The sequence below is a fragment of the Globicephala melas genome, chromosome 3 (assembly GCF_963455315.2).
Source record: "Globicephala melas chromosome 3, mGloMel1.2, whole genome shotgun sequence".
In the NCBI taxonomy this organism is placed as follows: Eukaryota; Metazoa; Chordata; class Mammalia; order Artiodactyla; family Delphinidae; genus Globicephala; species Globicephala melas.
In genome coordinates this window covers 131,923,625-131,943,622 of record NC_083316.1, presented here as the reverse complement: position 1 = coordinate 131,943,622, position 19,998 = coordinate 131,923,625, and the positions used below count along the sequence as shown (strand labels likewise).

Genomic DNA, 19,998 nt, shown 5'->3' with positions numbered 1-19,998 from the left:
GGAGACCCTCGGCGCTGATTCTGCACCCAAAGTCATTATGAAGTGCTCTCAAGTGTTAAACTAAGCTTCCCCCAGTCCTTGACCCCTAATACCTCAAAGCCACAGAGGACCCAGCCACTGCTGATCAAATGATGTCCTCTGTCTCTCTTCACAGGTGGACATGCTGGTTTCTCCCTACATTTCCAATTAATTTTCTTCCTAGTGCTTTAATGTCTTTTACCCATACTGCACTCTTTTTCTTTAACTTGGTCACCGTGTTCAACTGTAAATCAGCTATTGTATAGCCTGAAGATACTGCTTTTTTGGCAGGAGCTGAAAAGATTTTTGTACTTATGCAGTTTGATTTGGGAGGACAGGGGTAAAGCAAAAGTCAACAATTTTTTTTTGTTTTTTTACTGTTCTAGCATGACTGTTTTCTAAAGAATCCCTTTCTTGCTACTTGCCCACAGTAGAAGCTATTCAACATCTAGTTTTCTACATATGTTTTCTATAATTTTATTTGAAAAATATTCAGAGGCCTATCACATCCTATGAGAAAACATAGCATTTTATTTCTCAATAACAAGGGATCTACAAACTTACTACTCAGGTCTTTATGCCATTATAGCCACGGCACTACATCTTTTTTTTTTTAATTCAACTGACATTCTACATTATCCTTTCCCTTTTTAAAATTAGATATCCTCGGGCTTCCCTGGTGGAGCAGTGGTTGAGAGTCCGCCTGCCGATGCAGGGGACACGGGTTCGTGCCCCGGTCCAGGAAGATCCCACATGCCGCGGAGCGGCTGGGCCCGTGAGCCATGGCTGCTGAGCCTGTGCGTCCGGAGCCTGTGCTCCGCAACGGGAGAGGCCACAACAATGAGAGGCCCGTGTACCGAAAAAAAAAAAAAAAAAATTAGATACCCTCAAATAAGTGAGCAACATGTTTCATATCTGATTTTCGGTAACTCATGTCTTGGGACAGGTGCCAGATAGACAACGCACCAGACAGAGGACCAGGCAATGTGGCTTAGGGAATTCGCGGAACAAGAATATTTACGAGCCTATTCTTGTAAATATTCTTGTAGAGAGAGAGTGACCTGACTCAAGGCACAGAGCTAAGTGGAGTGCTCAGCCCTGCAAACGAAGTCTCCTAATTCCCAGGCCTGGGCAGTTGTTAGTACTAGACTATCTCCTACAGCGTTTCATCTGTACTTTCTGCTCACTCACGTGCCAGCCTGGTATCACAACCATTGGAATCTTGACATTAGAGTCAGGTACTCCTAGCTCTGCTCCTTGTTACCAAGGACTTAAGCCCTCAGAGTTTCCATTTTCTCATTTGCAAAATGGGGATGCTAAGAGCAAAGTAAGAAAATCCGGGTTGAAATGCATTTGTAAATATATTACAATATATATTACATATATTACAATATATTCAAGCTATAATTGAATTTTAGGTTGTTTCCCTCTCTCAAAACTTTCATAAAATCTTCCATATACACCAGAGCTTTGCATGAGTAAGTCTTTTTGATGAAAATTAAATTAAAGAAAAATACTGTGATCCAAGTTCCATCTAATGTGCTATACACAGACAACTTGAGCAGAAAGGCAAGATGCTCTTTCAGGGACTCATACATCGTTATCTAGGTCATGCACATGTGTATGTGTGTGTGTGGAGGGGTGATTCACATCCTAGGTATCATTAATTTGTGCACTTATAATTTTCTAGTACATGCCGTAAGCGTCTTGTTCTTAAAAAATCACTATATTATGACAATTTTCTGATAGATGGAAGTGACCCAAGGAAGGGGTGTCTCTTTCTAATTTGCACAAAACGGGTATATGGTCTAGTGGTGGTTGTTAGTCTTAAACTGAACACATTCACAGAATAAAAAGCCAAAGTCAGAGGTGATCACGAAACTAGAAGGTGGTCTGTAGGAAGGACATTACTTTTTGTTCAATCTGGCAAAAAGAGTTTTGCATCAATCACTATTAGGTAGATATTAGGGGACAGAATAATCTCAGCTGGCATCTAAGTAACATAGGGACAAAGCAGTACTAGGTCCATCAACAGAAATCTATACAAATGCTACTTTCTCCACTGGTCTTTCCACTGTTCCTTAGTATAAACACAGACTCGCTTGTGCTTTTACATGAATAAGAGCTGGAATAAACATCGATGTGTGCAGCGTTGCACTGGCATCCACAGAATTATCCAGGGGTGTAATCAACGCTGTAACGAGGAAATTGTGGGTTGCCCAGGTGTGGAAGACAGTGAAGTGTCTTTCTCCCACCTCCAATTAAAACGTGAATAGGGCATAAACTGCTCACTCTGCCCATTTTCTGCATTTGGAGGACAGAGACAGAGTTCTCAATTGCTTGCATACACTTCTCTTTCATTGCTAGGTTTACAAGCAATCATATCACTCCACACAAACTATAATTTCCTCTTTGTTATCTCTGCTCCCTTCAGACAAACATGATTCACTGAGGAAATAATAATGAACAATTACTTTTGATGTAGCGGCTGCCTGTTCTGTAGAGATGGGAGTGTGCCAAGATGGGAGATGAATGCTGCCTTAAGGCAGGCAGAGTAAATTCCACTTCTAGATGATGTGTGTACCCTGCAGTTTGCTATTTACTTTTTTACATACTCATCTAAAACCTCTAATGATCTTTTCTGGCACGGTGGTACGTAGAATCTCAACTATTATAAGGTCAACTGTAAACAGTGATCTAATAACAATTATCTTAAGAACTTAACTCCAGTAACTTATAATCACTGATTTTTTCTTTTCATTCATTCGCTTACTCAACCCGCCCATCCTTCCATCTCTGCAGACACCCACTTATTCAACTTTTACTGAGTATCCAATGATGTGCAAGGCACTGCTTCAGAGTTTACAACAGTCGGTGTGTATATGGCCATGAGGGTGTGTGACATGGTACCCATCCTCTTGGAACCCAATTTTTAACTGTTGTTACACCCTGGAATCAGCAGGCATGTTCTTGTAAGCAGGTCCTTTGCCTCCTTCCTTTTTAATCATCCCTGTTTTCTTTAGACCTTAATCATAAAGATGAGATCATTAGGCAACAGTTAACTTAGCTCCGGATTTCTGATTTACTAAATATATGCAACACCTTACCCAACCTGTTGATTCCTTTCCTGGATTAGAAAGAGTAAGAATGAAGAATTAAGTAGTTAAACAATGACTGACTCTCTACCCCTAGCTTCCCCTTAGTAAATCTGCAGGCAGAGCATGCGGGCAAGAGAACATCCAATTGCAGGTGGACCATGTGGGCAAGACAGCATCCCAAGGAAGATGGGGAGAAATCAGCAGGTCTGCACGCAATGGAAAAATGACGAAGCATCTGACCACCTGCCTTAATGATGAACGGAGATGGTTTCCCCTTTTCCCTTTAAAGATTGTCATGGCTGAGCAGAATCTTCGGAGTTGGTCTCTGGACATTAAGTCCACCATCTCTCCAGATTGCTGGCTTTTCTGAATAAAGTACCTTTCTTCTCTGCCAAAGCTTGCCCTTCGATTTTATTGGCTGTTGAGCTGCAAGTAGCCGAACCTGCGTTCGGTTACACTCTAAACAATCCCAACATCTGGGCTGCACCTCTAATTCTAATTGAATTGTTCTGGAACAGGGACTAGGAATCAGAATTATTTTTAAACTTAAGTGGTTCTAATATGAGACTCACTGGCTTAGCGTTTCCAACCCAGTAAGGGAGATAAACAGCAAACAAGTGAACAAATGATGCCAAAGGCCACACAGAGCAGTGTTTCATGCTTTCTGGTTGGCTCTAGCAAATCTCCATTCTGAGATTAGGCCCAAAGGTTAGCAGGCTGTGACTGACGAGTAGATTTTATTCATCTGTTTTCGTGCATTTTCTCATACTGTGGTTGTGTTTGTAATAACAGACGTTTCCCTGTGGCAAAATATCAGTAAGGCAGTGGCCAGAAAGCTGAATTTTGGGGCTCGTCCTGCTACTGAAGGGGGACAGACATACCATCACAAAATATGCCTCTCTGGCCTAAGGATTATTTTTAGCTGGTTATTGTTAAGAAATAGCAGACAGGAAAAGCTCTGAAAACCAAGTAGAAGTTATCCTTTTGTAACAGACATTTAGATTTATAAAGGAAATCCCCATTTGTAAGGGTCATCCCTCCCTGTACCAGGGAGAGAAGGATGCTCAGATCAGCATTTTGACCTGTGTGCTACTCATCCTCTAGACCTCATTCCGAGAGTCTTGTCAAGTGACACCAGCCCTTTGGAAAATCCTCCTGGGGTTTGCTTTTCATGATCATAGGGGTGTCTAACTAACTGTTATTACCAAAGAGAATTATTTCTATTCTACTAGAAAAGCCACAGCAGCCACTATATCTTTACAGGTAAATCTTGCCCAGCAATAGGTTGCAGACAGGAAGCAAAGGTTCACTAGCAGCAGCCTGTGGTTATGAGATAAAAATCCATCCAGATGCAGGGGACACGGGTTCGTGCCCCGGTCCGGGAGGATCCCACATGCCGCAGGGCGGCTGGGCCCGTGAGCCATGGCCGCTGAGCCTGCGCGTCCGGAGCCTGTGCTCTGCAACGGGAGAGGCCACAACAGTGAGAGGCCTGCGCACCGCAAAACAAAAAAACAAAAAAACAAACAAACAAAAAATCCATCCAACCCACATGAAAAACAAGCACTTGTTGTGGCCTTCAGGGGGAAGAAAACAACATAACTCTTAATGGTATACTGCAATGGAGGATCAAAAACTTTAAGGATATACATACATACATACATATATATATATGTGTGTATGTATGTATGTATATATATATAAACGGCAAGAGTCAATGTGAAAATTAGAAAAGAAAAAACCCAAAATCTCATAAGAGTTTAATTGTGATTTCACTTTCTTGCTAGGATTATGAAAGAGCCATTGATTCCTGGTGGCAGCTGGCAAATGGGATGAAAGGTCCCCAGATGAGGCATCTTGTTTCTGGGATTTTCTGCTTGGTCAGGTCTTCCAGGGAAGCTGGTCTAAGCCACTTTCTCCCTCCTACGAATATGGCTGAAGGAGCCAGGAGGGAGAGAGTATTTGGTCACTACAGTTAGAATTACATTACAGTTAGAATTAGTGGATTTTTAAAACATTTTGATACTTAAATGTTATTATTTTCCCTTTTAAACCACATTTTCACAACTGTCACTCACCACACTGCAATTAAATTCAGAAAAAGATCCAAAGCTCTTTGTATGTGCTTTTAAAACACTAATCTTTTCATCCATAACCATAATGCTTTCCACTTCATCTTGTCTGTGTAATGCTTAAGTCTCAGTTTTCTCTTCCTAAGGACAAAGTTTGCTTCTCTCATGGCTGAATATAGACTGCAAATGCCTTTGAGATAAGAAAAGTTCAAAAGCAGGGTTAGAGTTCACTTTTAAAATTGGCCAATTTCATCAACTCATACTTGTTTCACTGTTGTCTTGACTGTATTGATTGGTACAAAATAGGCTATTAACCTGCTGACCATAATCTGTGAGGCATATGATATAGCAAAACCACCCTATCATTGGACAGACTCCTTGGCCATAATCAAGAATGAGTAATAGGGCTTCCCTGGTGGCACAGTGGTTGAGAGTCCGCCTGCCGATGCAGCGGATATGGGTTCGTGCCCTGGTCCAGGAAGATCCCACATGCCGCGGAGCGGCTGGGCCCGTGAGCCATGGCCGCTGGGCCTGTGCATCCGGAGCCTGTGCTCCGCAACGGGAGAGGCCACAACAGTGAGAGGCCCGCGTACTGCAAAAAAAAAAAAAGAATGAGTAATAATTGGTTGCTTCAACAACAGAGGCCCCAGAGCTAACATTTAAGTCCTAGGTTCTACGTGATGTGGGAAGTAGTTCATATACGTCATGCCATTCACAGCTCACAAGTCCTTCTCAGTTGGTACTGTTTTTATCCGCCTGTTCATAAAGGAGGAAACGGCGACAGAGAGAGGTTTTAAAAGCTTGCCCAGAGGCACACGCTGGCAGGTGGCAAAACCAGGATCCAGGGTCTGGCGGTCTGACTTGAAAGTTCTGCTCCTAACCTTGACTCCATGCTGCCACCAGTGTCAGAGACTCTGATAAACCTCAAAATCTGACTGAGCCCTGGGAAAGGACAGGATCTCTTCTTTATGCCAAAGAGCCAAGTGTTATATTTTAACCCTTCAGTCTCCCCGTCTGCACAACAGGAATGAAGTCCATCCCTCTCATCACACTTAGGGGAGTTTTGGAGAGGGTATTTGTGAAAGCACTTTGAAATTTACAAAGCATGGAAAGAATCTGAATTGTTCTTCAAACACCCACAGTGCAAGGAAAAGTGAAAAGGAATCCATCAATACTGGTCACAGATTCTAACCTTCAACGACTCAATGAATAGAACTTTTCGAGAAATTTCAACTTAATGAGAGGTCCCTGGTAAAATCATATCTGTGAATAGCACTTAGAAGCCCGAATCTTAGTATCTTCCTATTAGAGCAGATCTGAAAGGTGGTTTAGTTAAAACCTTCCCTCCTTCTGATGCCTGACACACCTCTATAGCAGTCCTGATTGGACAGTTCCCCTTCCCTTGAGTCTCTCAGTGACAGGAAGTTCATGGCTCTCAAGGGAGGTAATTCAGACAATTCGAAAACACTTCTTTATGGTGCAATATCTTACTTTTGGTTCTGCTGCCCTCACTTCTTAGCCATTCTGGGTCATTAGAGTAAAGAGCAAAATTAGCTTTCTGTAAGAATATCGCCCCTCACACAAAGAGAGGGCGGTTGTGCCTTCACCGGTTCACTTAACTTAGTCACTGCCTGGCTCAAGCTATGGGATTATTATGTGACAGGAGGCAAAACCCTCCAAGCATCATTCACTGAGAACTGACTTCTAGCTTTAGAATGAGCCACTGAAATACTGAATGTAGCATAATAGCTCCTCAGGTGCCAAGAGGAGGATGGATTCAATCCATTGTGGTCGTGTATCTCCCAAACGGTCCTCACAGAGCAGCCCAGTCATTCGCAGGGGCGGGTAATCAGAAGCCCAGGGCCTCCCGCTCTCCATTTGAATCTCACTCATCATGCACATTTTATATACATCTGCATTCCAATGCTGAAGGGCATTTTCCTCATTTCCCAAAGAGCTTTCCATGGGGACCACAGAGAGAACCATAAATGAACAGACAGATGCATCATGTTAAAAAGGGTGTCAACACTTTCCTTTAATCAGTACACAGTCAATATTCTCCATCATGAATAACTAATGAGTTTCTCAACTCCCTTCCTCAGATGTCATTGCCAAAATTTATCCGCGGAATGTCATCTGCACTTAATGAAGGGACAAGCAACGTAATTAAGTTTTAAGCTATTTCTTCAGCATGAAGCTGCCATGAAGTGTGAAATGACTATAATTCACATTTTTAAGACCCTGCATTTATTAGCATCTATTTTTTATTCAAGGTTAGGGGTATGCGCTTGGATTGCCAAAGGATTTCAAATTCATCTGTGCTTTGTTATTCCAGAGTGAGTGTGCCTGAACTCAGACACCAGGCAAGGAAAATTATCATTAATGAGTCAGGTTGTATTTTTGAAAAAAATCCAAAGACCTGGAAACTAATCTTCCTTTGTGAATAGGAAGCAATGATGAAATGCAGAACCGGGTGAAAGAGGACTTGATTCCTCTATGAATTATGATAACCATGGTTGAGGAAATGAATAGGGATTGTAGGTCAGAGGCTTCACGTTAAAGCAAAGTTCTACTGGAGTGTGACTAGAGCAGAACGCTTGGGCAAGACAGAAATCTAAAGTTTTGCAACTGCTTGTAAAAGAAAGAAGAGAGTATTCTCTTTTGGAAATGCCTTAGGATGAATAGAAGAAAGAAAGAAAAGGGATAAATAAGCATATGGCCAAAATTAGAGACTCCAGGAGACTTTAACGGCTCTCCTTTACAAACAAATGTCAAAGAGTCAGTTACTCATCATTTTGCTGGCTGAGCACACATTTCTGGAGGGAATGAATTTGTGATGATTCACCTAACCTAAACCCCTCTTTGGGCAATGGCAAATGTGGAAGACATCTGAAAATGAAGATGTGCAGGGCCTATGTATAGGGGCTAACAGGGAGACCAGTATGATCCTGGGGTGTGCCAAAAAGGATTTCCGTAGGAAGTGAACTTTAAACGGAGAGTTAAAAGATGAATAGGATGATTCAGAAAGAGTAGAGAAGAATGCTTCAAGAAAAGGGAATAGCAAGGCTCTAAGTGCAGCCTCTATGGCACTGTAGAGGAAACCAAGGGAGAATGGCTGTAGCCTGCAAATTGAGGAGGCTTCTGATTAAACAGTGAACTCAACACATATGTCTACCTCTGCTTCTTCCTGACATGCTAACACAACTACGGTAAATGGACCAAAAAAGACCCACACCCACAAAGATAAAGAAAAAGAAAAGCAGTGAATGGGAGCAGAATATACCATCCCAAAATATGCCTCTTTGGCATAAGGATTATTTTAGGCTGATTATTTTTAAGAAATAGCAGACGTGGGAGAAGCTCTGAAAAATGAGCAGATGTTACTCTTTTGTAAGAGACATTTACATTTATAAGGAAAATCTCCATTTGTAAGGGGTTTCCCTCTCTGTACCAGGTAGAGAAGGAGGACTAAATTTCTAGAAACTCTCATCAATGCAGAAGGCAATGACTTAAATCTGCAGAATAACCTTACCTTTGCTTACTGTGCTTTTCCTGATAACTTCCCATAACTGGCCTCTTCCCCCGTACCCCTCCCCTCAAACCTTTTGTTTTTCCACTAGAGATGATATTTAAGGTGTTGGCTTGGGCCATTTCAGGGAGTTACTCAGTCTTCCTGGGTATCTCCCATGTACATAGGAGGTATACACATCGCTGAACATTTTTTTCTGTATTAATCTGTCTTTTATTACAGGAGTGTCTCAGGCAAGAACCTAGAAAGATAGCGGAAAAATTATTTTTCCTTTCCCATAGTTTTGGCAACCCAGATAGAACTTTCTGAGATACCACACTTGTTCTGGAGCTTATAGATGAGATCCTAGAAAACTTGCAGAAGTGACAGAAAGCTAATAATTTTTACCAAAGTCAGCTCTCCTGGATTTCACTCTGCAGTACTCTGTAGGTTGAGAGAGGAAGGTAAAAATTTCTTGTCCCTTTTCAAGTTTAGATTAGCAGGAGAAAATATATGTGTGAATAAGTTCCTTCGGTGTAGCAACTTTGGTAAAGATTTACTATGAGAACTCTTGTTTTCTACTGTTCCTTTTCCTCCCACAGGTGGTCATTTTTTTTCTCTTGTCTCTATCTTTTGTGCCACTTGTCACAAGGAGGAGAACCACAGGTATGAGGAGATTTTCCTTTCGTCTTGTTCTGTGTCCTGAGAGCCTGGCTTTGTGACCAGTGAGAATATTCCCCCTGGTCTTCACCAGCCAGAGGATGCACGTCCAGGCATACCTCTGGAGGACAGCCAAATAGATTGTGAATCCAAGAAGCAGTATTCTCTTGGTTCAACTTTGCTACTGAAACCGAGCAGGAACCTGTGGGCACAGCACTCCCCCCAACACTAGTGCAGCGATGGGGCAAGGTCCCGGTTCCTTCTGAAGGAATATACCTAATAGTATCTTTGAGTTCCTCTGTAGGAACTAAGTTTCCCTGCACAGGTAGAGCTGAGCACAAGATTCCTAGAGCACCACACTGTTACCTTGCTACCAACCAATCAGAAGAAAGTCCCACACCCTGCAGCCTGCACCCCAAATTTTGCCTATTTAAAAACTTCTCCCCTAAAACCATCAAGGAATTCAGGGTTTCTGAACACAAGCCACCCATTCTCCTTCCTTGGCCCTGCACTAAACATATCTCTGCTCCAAACTCTGACATTTCAGTTTGTTTGGCCTCACTGTGCACCGGGCACACAAACTTGTGTTCAACAACACTGGTTCTCAGGGGGGTTTGTCATAGGGGGTCCTGGTCCATAAGGGGCCTTTGCTGTTTCAACTTTTGTTGCTTTGTTAGTACGAAACAGGTCCCATTCCAGCGGCGTCTGGTTGGTGTCACAGATTAGCGGGTCTGGGACTGGAGGCTTCTCACGTCCTCATGGGAAACCAGAGACACTGTTTTCACTACACCATTCTTATCTGCCTGTGGCAATGAAAGTCTTGGCAGAGGGAGAAACAAAAATAACAAAAGGTTGGAAGGAGGGGAAAGGGTGATGGGAGATGAGAGGCTGGGCCCATCATGCAGGGCCAGATCAACCACTTTAAGGTGGTACGTGAGTCTTTTTATCTTCAAGTCAGTGGGAGCCAATGAAGGATAGCAAACAAAGAAGTGACCTTTAACACAACTTGGCACATAATTCAAGGCCAGAAGTCAGGCAGATTTATTTAGTTCTTTCTGAGATGGTCTTCCTTTCATTTATATTATAGTTGGTTCTTGAACAACACAAGTTTGAACTGTACAGGTCCACTTATACGTGAATAGTTTTCAATAGTAAATACTACAGCACTACACGGTCTATGGTTGGTTGAATCTGCAGATGCGGAGGACCAAATATAAGTTATACGCAGATTAACCCCTGCATTGTTCAATGGTCAACTGTATGTTTTAACAAACCATGGAAAATTCTGGACTAAGAATCTTCTGGCTGGCTTTTTAATTTTTTTTAATTTACTTCTAGTTCCCAGCTTATTTCAGGTAAAAACTGTCAGCTTGTTCCTCTAAACTCCCATTACTCTTTGTTTTGAAAAGGTTATAATTGGAATAAAATAAGGCTGGCTTCAAGCCAGGATCATGAAGGGTGTAATTAAACAAGATATTCTGTCTATCCACCGAGCAGGGCAATCCTACTTGGGGGGAAAAAGAGAGATTCTAAAGCAATTGTGTGTTTTTCAAGAATAATAGACCAATCTACCCCACACATCTTACATAATACATGGCAGCTGCTGACATTTTAATCAAGATAGAAACAATAATAAAGTCAAGATGCTCTGTGTTCAGGCAGAAAGGAGCCCCGACTCTGGAATTTGGGCAGATATACACACATGCCCATTCTGCTCTAAACAGCTGGAAGGCTGTTAGCACTTCTTTCATGATGTCCTGCCTGCCCTGACAACACGGATAAAAGTGCAATTTTATACACCCCTGCCAGTTATGGTTTTACCTGCTGAATGATTATTTTTTCACATTTTAAACCCTTAAGTTAAACAATCGAAAGGATATAATTTTAATTTTTAAATAAAAGCCACTTGTCTTAGATAATGTTAACAATGTGTCGAGTTGCCTCTCTCAAATTCAGATAAACGTGGGCCTCTCTCAAATGCAGACAAAAACGGGCCGGCCATTAATGGACCATCAGGTGCCTCACTGAACAAGGCTGATGGCTCTAGCTTTCGTAGATAGTCCAGTAATGATTTTGAGAGAGAGGCTTGTGAAATGTTTTGGTTATTAAGGCATTTCCCCCAATATCTTATTGGTTTAAAAAGATTAAAAATCCAGGACCACTTTTGGGGAGTATGTTGAGAGCATCAGATCTGGACTACAATTCCAATCAATGCTCACTCAAAACCTGCAGAGAAATGAACACTAATCGCAGGCATCTGATGATGGATTCTGAAAGCACCTTTTCCTTTTGCTCATACTCAGTGGTCCCTGCAAGACAGAGGGCAAGACTCACAGATTTGGAAGCTAGGCAAAGTCATGTAAGATGACTTGTGACTGGAATGATGCCCTGTATTGCAAGCTGGCCAATGTTCAAACCATGCTCATCCACGAAAACAAATGGCATTTCTTTATTGTTTTTACCTGACTTAATTTTTCTCTCAAACTTATCCTTATGGATTGTTGGGAAAAAAAGAAATCTATTCTGGCATCCCCTCTGTAATTGAAAAGTTTCAACTTTCCCATTAGGATAAATAATTAGTCTAAATTTTCCTCTCCCTCTTTCAGATATCATTATGGATACCGCAGAAGGAGGCTTATGTGACCGTGTGGTGACAGGAACAGAGCAAGTTTAGATTCCAGGAGATGTTGTTTTGATCTGCATCAGGCTAGACCCCTATGCCCAAGTCCTCATTGAATAAACCCTCTCTGGGCTCCAGCAGTATCCACTGAGTCGGGACTGAATGGTGTTGGTAGACCCTGAGACCTGGGCAGGTCTCCCATTGCACCAAACTGGACTGTCTTCTTTGGAGCCCTCAGCCCCACTGCAGGGACGCTCCCCAGGACCAGTCAGCCTGCACCATCAGTTATCCATGTGCATTCCTCAACATACCACATGGACACTTCTACGAACTGCCTTCCCTCCTCCCCCACCCCTGGAATTAACGGAGATTCCAGAGTGTTGACCCAGGTCCTCTTTTCCTCTCTTTCCAGGGGGTTGTGAAACCACCCTACAAGTTGGCTTCCTCCTAGAATCCCACATGAAAATGTACAATGACCCTTTGCTTTTGCCTTTCCTTAAAATCTACTTAATTGGTTTCTTCTCTCTATGACCCAGAGAAGAAAGGTCATCAGGACATATATTTCACCACCTGCTTTTCCTACATTTCCTGTCTTCTTCTTCCCACAATTCACCAGAGACCAGAACATAGAAGATCTCTACTTCCTCTTCCTGTCTGAATGGGACTTCCCCTATGTCCTAGCCTCAGCTTTCCCTGTGATGTTATCTGCCATCTTATCATTCTCTGGTCTCTAATGGTAGAATCATAATGTACAGAGGAGATGCATACAGACTCATAGGTTTAGTTTCTTTAAGCTGTAATTTCTATTGCATGTGCAAAATAAGAGCTTTTGATAAACAAGGCAAAGGGAAAGGTGGCGATAACTCAAATACGGAAGTATCCCTTTTACTTTACCTCTTGTGCTTCTCCTTATATTTACTAATAGAACCATGGTGAAAGGCACCCGGGGGGGAAAGGTTGGGGATAAGGTAGAAAAGTGAAATACAGTGATAAATTCAAACTCTAGTACTGATACTAACAGGAAAAAAAAAGAGAGAATAATGATGGCATGTTGGAATATAGGAGGAAGAGGAAGAAAAGCGACATATATATGTTGACTGGTCTTGGAAGATGGGCAAGATGTAATAGTTTTGGGATTTCAAACAGGACAATATTAAAGTCAAGTGGGCCTCATTAAGCCCTAGCCTGTGGCTTTCAGATCTTATTTTTTTTTTCCTCAGCAGGCACTACTAAATGTGTGAAGAGAAGAGTTGTAAGGTAGTCACTAGCATTTTTGGCAAAATGAGAAAATGGAGGCAATACAATGACATGTTAATATAGTTAAATGAGATTGTCCTGTATTCAATTATGAGACTGTCTTTTATTCTATATTATGTCTTCTTATATCCCTTCTCTTATATAAAATGCAGTTAATAGTAGATGGAAGTACTCAATGATTTTTTCCTTTTGTCTTTAATTGAGAAATAATTGTTGGTCACCATGATTTGATGGAAACTTTTTAGGGGTTAAAGAAATATTAAACTCTGGGAACTCCCCTCCCATCTGAGTTCTTGTGTCCCTGTGAGAGAGAAAGCTGCTTGCCTGTTCTCCCAATAGCTAACATGTGTTGAATTAGTATTCAGTGAGCTTTTCCTCCATTCTAGGCACTGGGGCTTGGAGAGCTTAAGACACTTGCCCAAGTTCACAAAGCACACAGGCATGGGTACCAAATTCAAAGCCAGAGCAGGATAGCTTCAAAGCACAGGCTCTTGACCAACAGGGACACTGCTTCACCATTATTCTATTTCTTAAGGCCATGGAGTAAGTAACTGCTATTATTTGGTCCACTACATTTTTTTTTCATTTCTCCTTTGAATCACTTCAATATTTGTGCTATATGATCAAATAATTCTAAATCTCATACATGCAAAACACAACTAAAAAAACTTAGTCTAAGTATTTGGAGTTGGAGGTAGAAGAGAGGGAAGAAAATTACAGAACATGTCTGCAAAATGCTTAAAAGGGAGATAATTTAAAGATTTCTTCTACAATGGTACTCCCCCTTTCACCATGTACCATAGCTAAAAGCTCAATACACAGCTTCTTGCCTCTTCTCTCCCTTCCCCCATTCCCACCTGTTCTTTCTCTGTATTTCTGTCTTTGTGTGTGTCTCTCTCTCTTTACCTGTGTGTGTACATTTTTAAAAATCAGACTGTCGAGCCATTATTTTTGGTATTGTGAATTTTGAAGAGGACAAAGAAGTGGAGGAGGACTGCCAAGCCCCAAATTAAATGAGCCCTGAAGCTCTGACAGACTGTTCTTGCCACTTAAATTTATAAACCACTGAGAGCCAATAAACACTTAGCTGGCTATAGACATTTTAAAATACAATTAAAGAATGAATAAATTCATTTTTGTCAACTTGTGGGAGGCTTGTCTAATCCCTGTTTCCCTATAAGACACACAAACTGTAAATTCCCATATTTCCAAAGGAGCCAGACTGAGTACCTACCCAGTTAAAAAAAAATTTTTGCAAAACGTTCAAGTGCATTATTGGGAGTAACAGATGTATCATCATTTTTCAGTTTTGTCATTAAAACCCTGGTAATATTATGGAGAAAAATAAACAGTAACAAAGTAATACCTTATTTATTTGGGGCTGTAGAATGGGTTTGCTATCAGTGAATCTTTCAGTTCTGAATTGAATTACATACTGATTTCTTTTTTTAAATAAATAAATTTATTTATTTATTTATGGCTGCACTGGGTCTTCATTGCTGTGCGCGGGCTTTCTCTAGTTGCGGCGAGTGGGGGTTACACTTCGTTGTGGCGTGCGGGCTTCTCATTGTGGTGGCTTCTCTTGTTGTGGAGCATGGGCTCTAGGCGCTCAGGCTTCAGTAGTTGTGGCACGTGGCCTCAGTAGTTGTGGCTCGTGGGCTCTAGAGCGCAGGCTCAGTAGTTGTGGTGCACGGGCTTAGCTGCTCTGTGGCATGTGGGATCTTCCCAGGCCAGGGCTCGAACCTGTGTCCCCTGCATTGGCAGGCAGATTCTTAACCACTGTGCCACCAGGGAAGCCCACATACTGATTTTTGAAGCTTGTAACAATCTCTAGTCTTTTGCGACCATATTTGAAACTGCCTTCGCACAATTTTTTAAAGAAGACGACTGTCATGAGGAAATTACGATCCCTCATGTTTGTCAATAACACAGTAACATTCTTGGGAGCTAGAGAAATATGTTGGGGTACTTTCCCCTACATTAAATGGCTGTAGAGAACCACACTTTTTGAATTCTGAGGTGTACTTTTGGGTTTTATCTTTTTTCTTCTTGCAACCTAAATGTCACTTCCTTTGGGCAGCCTTATTTAACTCTCTTAGGTAGGTTTTTGTAATTCTCTGTGTTTCCTCTGATTTGGTTCATACATCTATCCTACATTTCATTACCTTGTATTCTGAGGTTCCTTTCTGTCTTTTTCTCCTTAACTATAAATTATTTGAGTACTCATTTAACTCTACATCTCAAGTATTTATCACATGCCTTGACTCTTAATAAAATGTCAAAAAAATACTTGGTATAAACAAAATGAAAAGAATGGGAGAAAATATTTGCAAACAAAGTGACCGACAACGGATTACCCCTCCAAAATATACAAACAGCTCATGCAGCTCAATATCAAAAAAACAAACAACCCAATCAGAAAAATGGGCAGAAGATCTAAATAGATATTTCTCCAAGGGAAACATACAGATGGCCAAAAGGCACATGAAAAGATGCTCAACATCGCTAATTATTAGAGAAATGCAAATCAAAACTACAATGAGGTATCACCTCACACCAGTCAGAATTGCTGTCATCAAAATGTCTACAAACAATAAATGCTGAAAAGGCTGTGGAGAAAAGGGAACCTTCCCTGCACTGTTGGTGGGAATGTAAATTGGTAAAACCACTATGGAGAACAGTATGTAGGTTCCTCAAAAAACTAAAAATAGAACTACCATATGACCCAGCAATCCCACTCCTAGGCATATACCCAGAGAAAGCCATAGCTCAAAAAGACACATGCACCCCAATGTTCATTGCAGTTGTATTTACAATAGCCAGGACATGGAAGCAACCTAAATCAACCTAAATCAACAGAGGAATGGATGAAGAAGATGTGGTACATATACACAATGGAATATTACTCAGCCATAGAAAAGAATGAAATAATGCCATCTGCAGCAACATGGATGGACCTAGAGATTATCATACTAAGTGAAGTAAGTCAGACAGAGAAAGACAAATATCATATGATATTACTGATATGTGGAATCGAAAAAACATGATACAAATGAACTTACTTTCAAAACAAGACTCACAGACTTTGAAAACAAAGTTATGGTTACCAAGTTGGGGGTGGGGAATAAATTAGGAGTTCGGGATTAACATATCCATACCACTATGCATAAAATAGATAATTAACAGGGATCTACTGTACAGCACAGGGAACTCTACTCAATGTTCTGTAATAACCTATATGGGAAAAGAATCTGAAAAAAACCACTTGGGAAACAGCTCCTTACAGACAATGAAATGGAAAATCAGGTCACCACCCTTGTTATAATTGAAGGTAGAGTAAAAACGTATCAGCCCGGCTGCTGATGAAGAATCCTTTTATGAAGACCTTCTGGCTTCTTGCTTTTTTGTGGTTCCTTCCAAGCTTTTAGTGATATTTAGGGGAACAGAGTTGGCTGTCTGTGTACATTGGTCCATATAACCTTCTTCCTTTCTTTTACAATTGTCATGGCATACAACTGGGAAATATGATTTCACAGTTCATTTCCTATTCTGGTAGGATCAGAATCCTACAAGGAAACTTCACAGTTGAAAAGAATGCTTAGAGCAAGGTAGTCATTCAAAGGTAGTCTCTGTTCTTACAGAAAATACCTATGTCAAACTGAATGGCCTATTTCCAGTCCCAGATCAGGCACAGCCTGGGATCAGGGATTTTTTCCATTTGTCTTATATAGACTTTGGGGAAAAAAAACAAAAAACAAAACTGTGTGAACATTTAAAATATTCAAATTTTAAGTCATGAATTTATTCAAATCTAGTTTCTATTCAAAGTTAGTTTTTCTTATTAGAGGGATGGGGGTGGTGCCTGGTACATTTTTAAGTATAGTCTTGAATCTAGAGCCATACGTCATGATTTCAGAATTGCCCTGCAGCAGCAGAGTCTACAAATACGCCTGAGTTGGGTGTTGGGCGCAGACCTTACCAACACTCCTTGTTTGTCTGTAGAGAAACAACCCTCTCTTGTGATTTTCAGCTCAACCCTGGATTATTTACAAATGTCTTAAGCAAATACGGCAAATATAGTAACTATAGTAACTCTAATAAGAAACGCAGTGAACCAAAATGCTCACAGAGAGGAAGCTACCATTCCTTTAGCTGGGAGCTGAGATATTCCAGGAAGACACGTCAGAGGCCTAAAATTTGCTTCTCATTAACAAACAAGCAAACAGAAAACAACAGCAGAACAAACAAAAAAACCCTCCAGCAGCCAAGAAAGGGGTTTGAGGAAACAAAAATTATCCCCAAAGAGAAGGTCTCTAAAATAGATGTCATTTTTCTCATGTTTGATTGATTGAGTAGCCGAGGGACATGGATGGATATTTAAGTTTTAGCTGTTTATCTGAGAAGTCAGTCTAAGTATAAATAAGGGCAGCACAAAAAGACTTTAATATGTAATTCTTAAGTTGGTCTTTTGTTTGCCCCTGTTCACACTGTGTTGATGCGTAATAGCCTGAACTGAGTCAGGAGCCTAGAATGTGATGACTTAGCTTCTCCATCCCTCTGGACCTTTTTTTTTAATGGTGCTTTGTGGCAGAATCTCTGACCAAAAAAGCCTTTTTTTTTTTTTTTTTTTTAGATTCCATATATATGTGTTAGCATACAGTGTTTTTCTCTTTCTGACTTACTTCACTCTGTATGACAGACTCTAGGTCCATCCACCTCACTACAAATAACTCAATTTCGTTTCTTTTTATGGCTGAGTAATATTCCATTGCATATATGTGCCACATCTTCTTCATCCACTCATCTGTCGATGGACACTTAGGTTGCTTCCATGTCCTGCCTATTGTAAACAGAGCTGCAATGAACATTGTGGTAAACGATAGAGTTCAGCTCCTTTTAGACATCACTTATCTTTGGGCTGATCAGCACAAATCATTCACTAGTTCTGTAAAAAACAACCCCCCTCCCCCCCAACTAAAACCCCCTGCTCCTAAAGAGGACTGTGAAAAGACAGGGAACTGGGCCACCCATTAGCCTGCATGAAAGAGTTCTTACATCATGGCCACAAGGATGCAGTGCATTCTCAGAGAATGAGCTCTCTCAGGGACCTAAAATGCATATTTCCTTGGGTGGATTTGCTTAAAAGATTCCAGCTTTGGCACATTAATATGAAACCCAGGATCTAATTGACAGAGAGTCAGGCAACTTCTGGCCTCTGGAAGACCTGGTGAAAATGGTTATTTCAGTAACACGTAAAACGTCACAGTGTGGTATGTAATTTTAAAAATATAGCCCACTGTGTACGGGATTTTGCTAAGAAAAGGTTCTCACTCCCCACCGATTATCCTCTTCCTTTTGCCCGATTTATTTCCCTATATTCATAAAGACTTACAGGCCTGGCAGGAATGCTATGGTTTTGTAATGAGGTGATATATTCTCCACTTACTGAGGACATGTTTCTGTTTAGGGAAATGCAAGCTCCAACGTGGCTGCTGCTGTTTTCGCAAAACAGAAATCTCGGGGCTGGTTGTCAAAGAGAAGGTATGACTTGTGCAATACAGGTGCGTTTGCTTACAGTTGATGTTTTTATGCAAGAGTTATTCAGGGATGTTTATGAGGATTTATGATTGGTCTTAATTAAAAGAACGGTGAGAAATGAAGAAAGCCAATATTCACTGAATTCTTCATGGCTCTAATTCCATAGTGAAAATTAAAGTTATATTTGTATCATCATACCATTTTATATGTGTTTCATTTGGAGGGCTGGGGATAGCTCTTTAGTGGCAGGAATGGTTTTTAGGCTACATCTCTGTCTATTTGTCCGTCAGTATGTCTATTGTTCCTTTTTGCTTTCCATAAGTTGTTGGTAAGTACACGGCATCGCAGAGCCCTTTTCTGCTAAAAGCAGCAGGCTTATGGATATCTGATTAATACCAGTACATGGAATACGCACAGAAGGTAGTTCTAGCACCATATCATTACAGAAAATGGGGAGCTTGTTAGATAGAGAAAAAAAAAAAAAAGTATTGTATTTACAGCTCAGCTTCTTCTAAACACCACTTTTCTTTGGGCTGATCAGCACAAATTACCGATTAGTTCTCTAACGGGAGAGGATTTTGGTACCACAAAATACATCAGGAAATACACACTGCAAATCTCACAACTCCAAGACTGGCAACCACTTCCTCCAAACTTTCAACTTTAAGTCCTCAGAGAAAATCTTCTCTTAGTTGTAGCTTAGCTTCACATCCTTTCTAATCTCTCCCAGTTCATACACTCATGATACTGTTACATCATAGATATTCAAAATGGATCATCAACCAGTTGCACAAAGAGAGCAAACAGCCACTTAATCAATGCAAACCATACTCAGAAGTTTACCTTAGTTCCTTGAAGGGATCTGCCCTGACATTAGGTGTCTCTATAGATTTAGGGAACACTGTGCCCTCTGCTCCTGTAAACAAAAGAAAAAAGCAAACAGAGGTTGGAGAGTTGGATGTGTCACTGGGAGGCACAGTCAGCACAATGAATGGAGCTAAAGGCAGTGAATCTTTTATACAACCCAGTACACAGGTATTCTGCCACTGGCTCTAGGGCAGGTCTCCGTGCTAGGAGAGCATTCAATCAACTCATGCAAACAGGCTTTGAAAAAACAAGGAACTCTTTTGAATGTGTTCTTGCTGAGATCAGAGTGAGGCCATGAGGCAAATTCCATGTTGGCTTAAAAAAAAAACAAAACAAGATGCCTAGAAACGGCACGGTCTGACT

General features: G+C 41.0%; 1 protein-coding gene across 1 annotated transcript in view; it reads right to left on the bottom strand.

Moving 5' to 3' along the window:
* Nucleotides 1–19,998, bottom strand: part of SGCD (sarcoglycan delta) — a 618,034-nt gene that overhangs the window by 83,570 nt on the left and 514,466 nt on the right. The window contains exon 6 of the mRNA XM_060295488.1: nucleotides 19,612–19,684. Within this exon, the coding sequence (XP_060151471.1) occupies nucleotides 19,612–19,684 (73 nt within the window). The remainder of the gene's footprint in view (nucleotides 1–19,611; nucleotides 19,685–19,998) is intronic.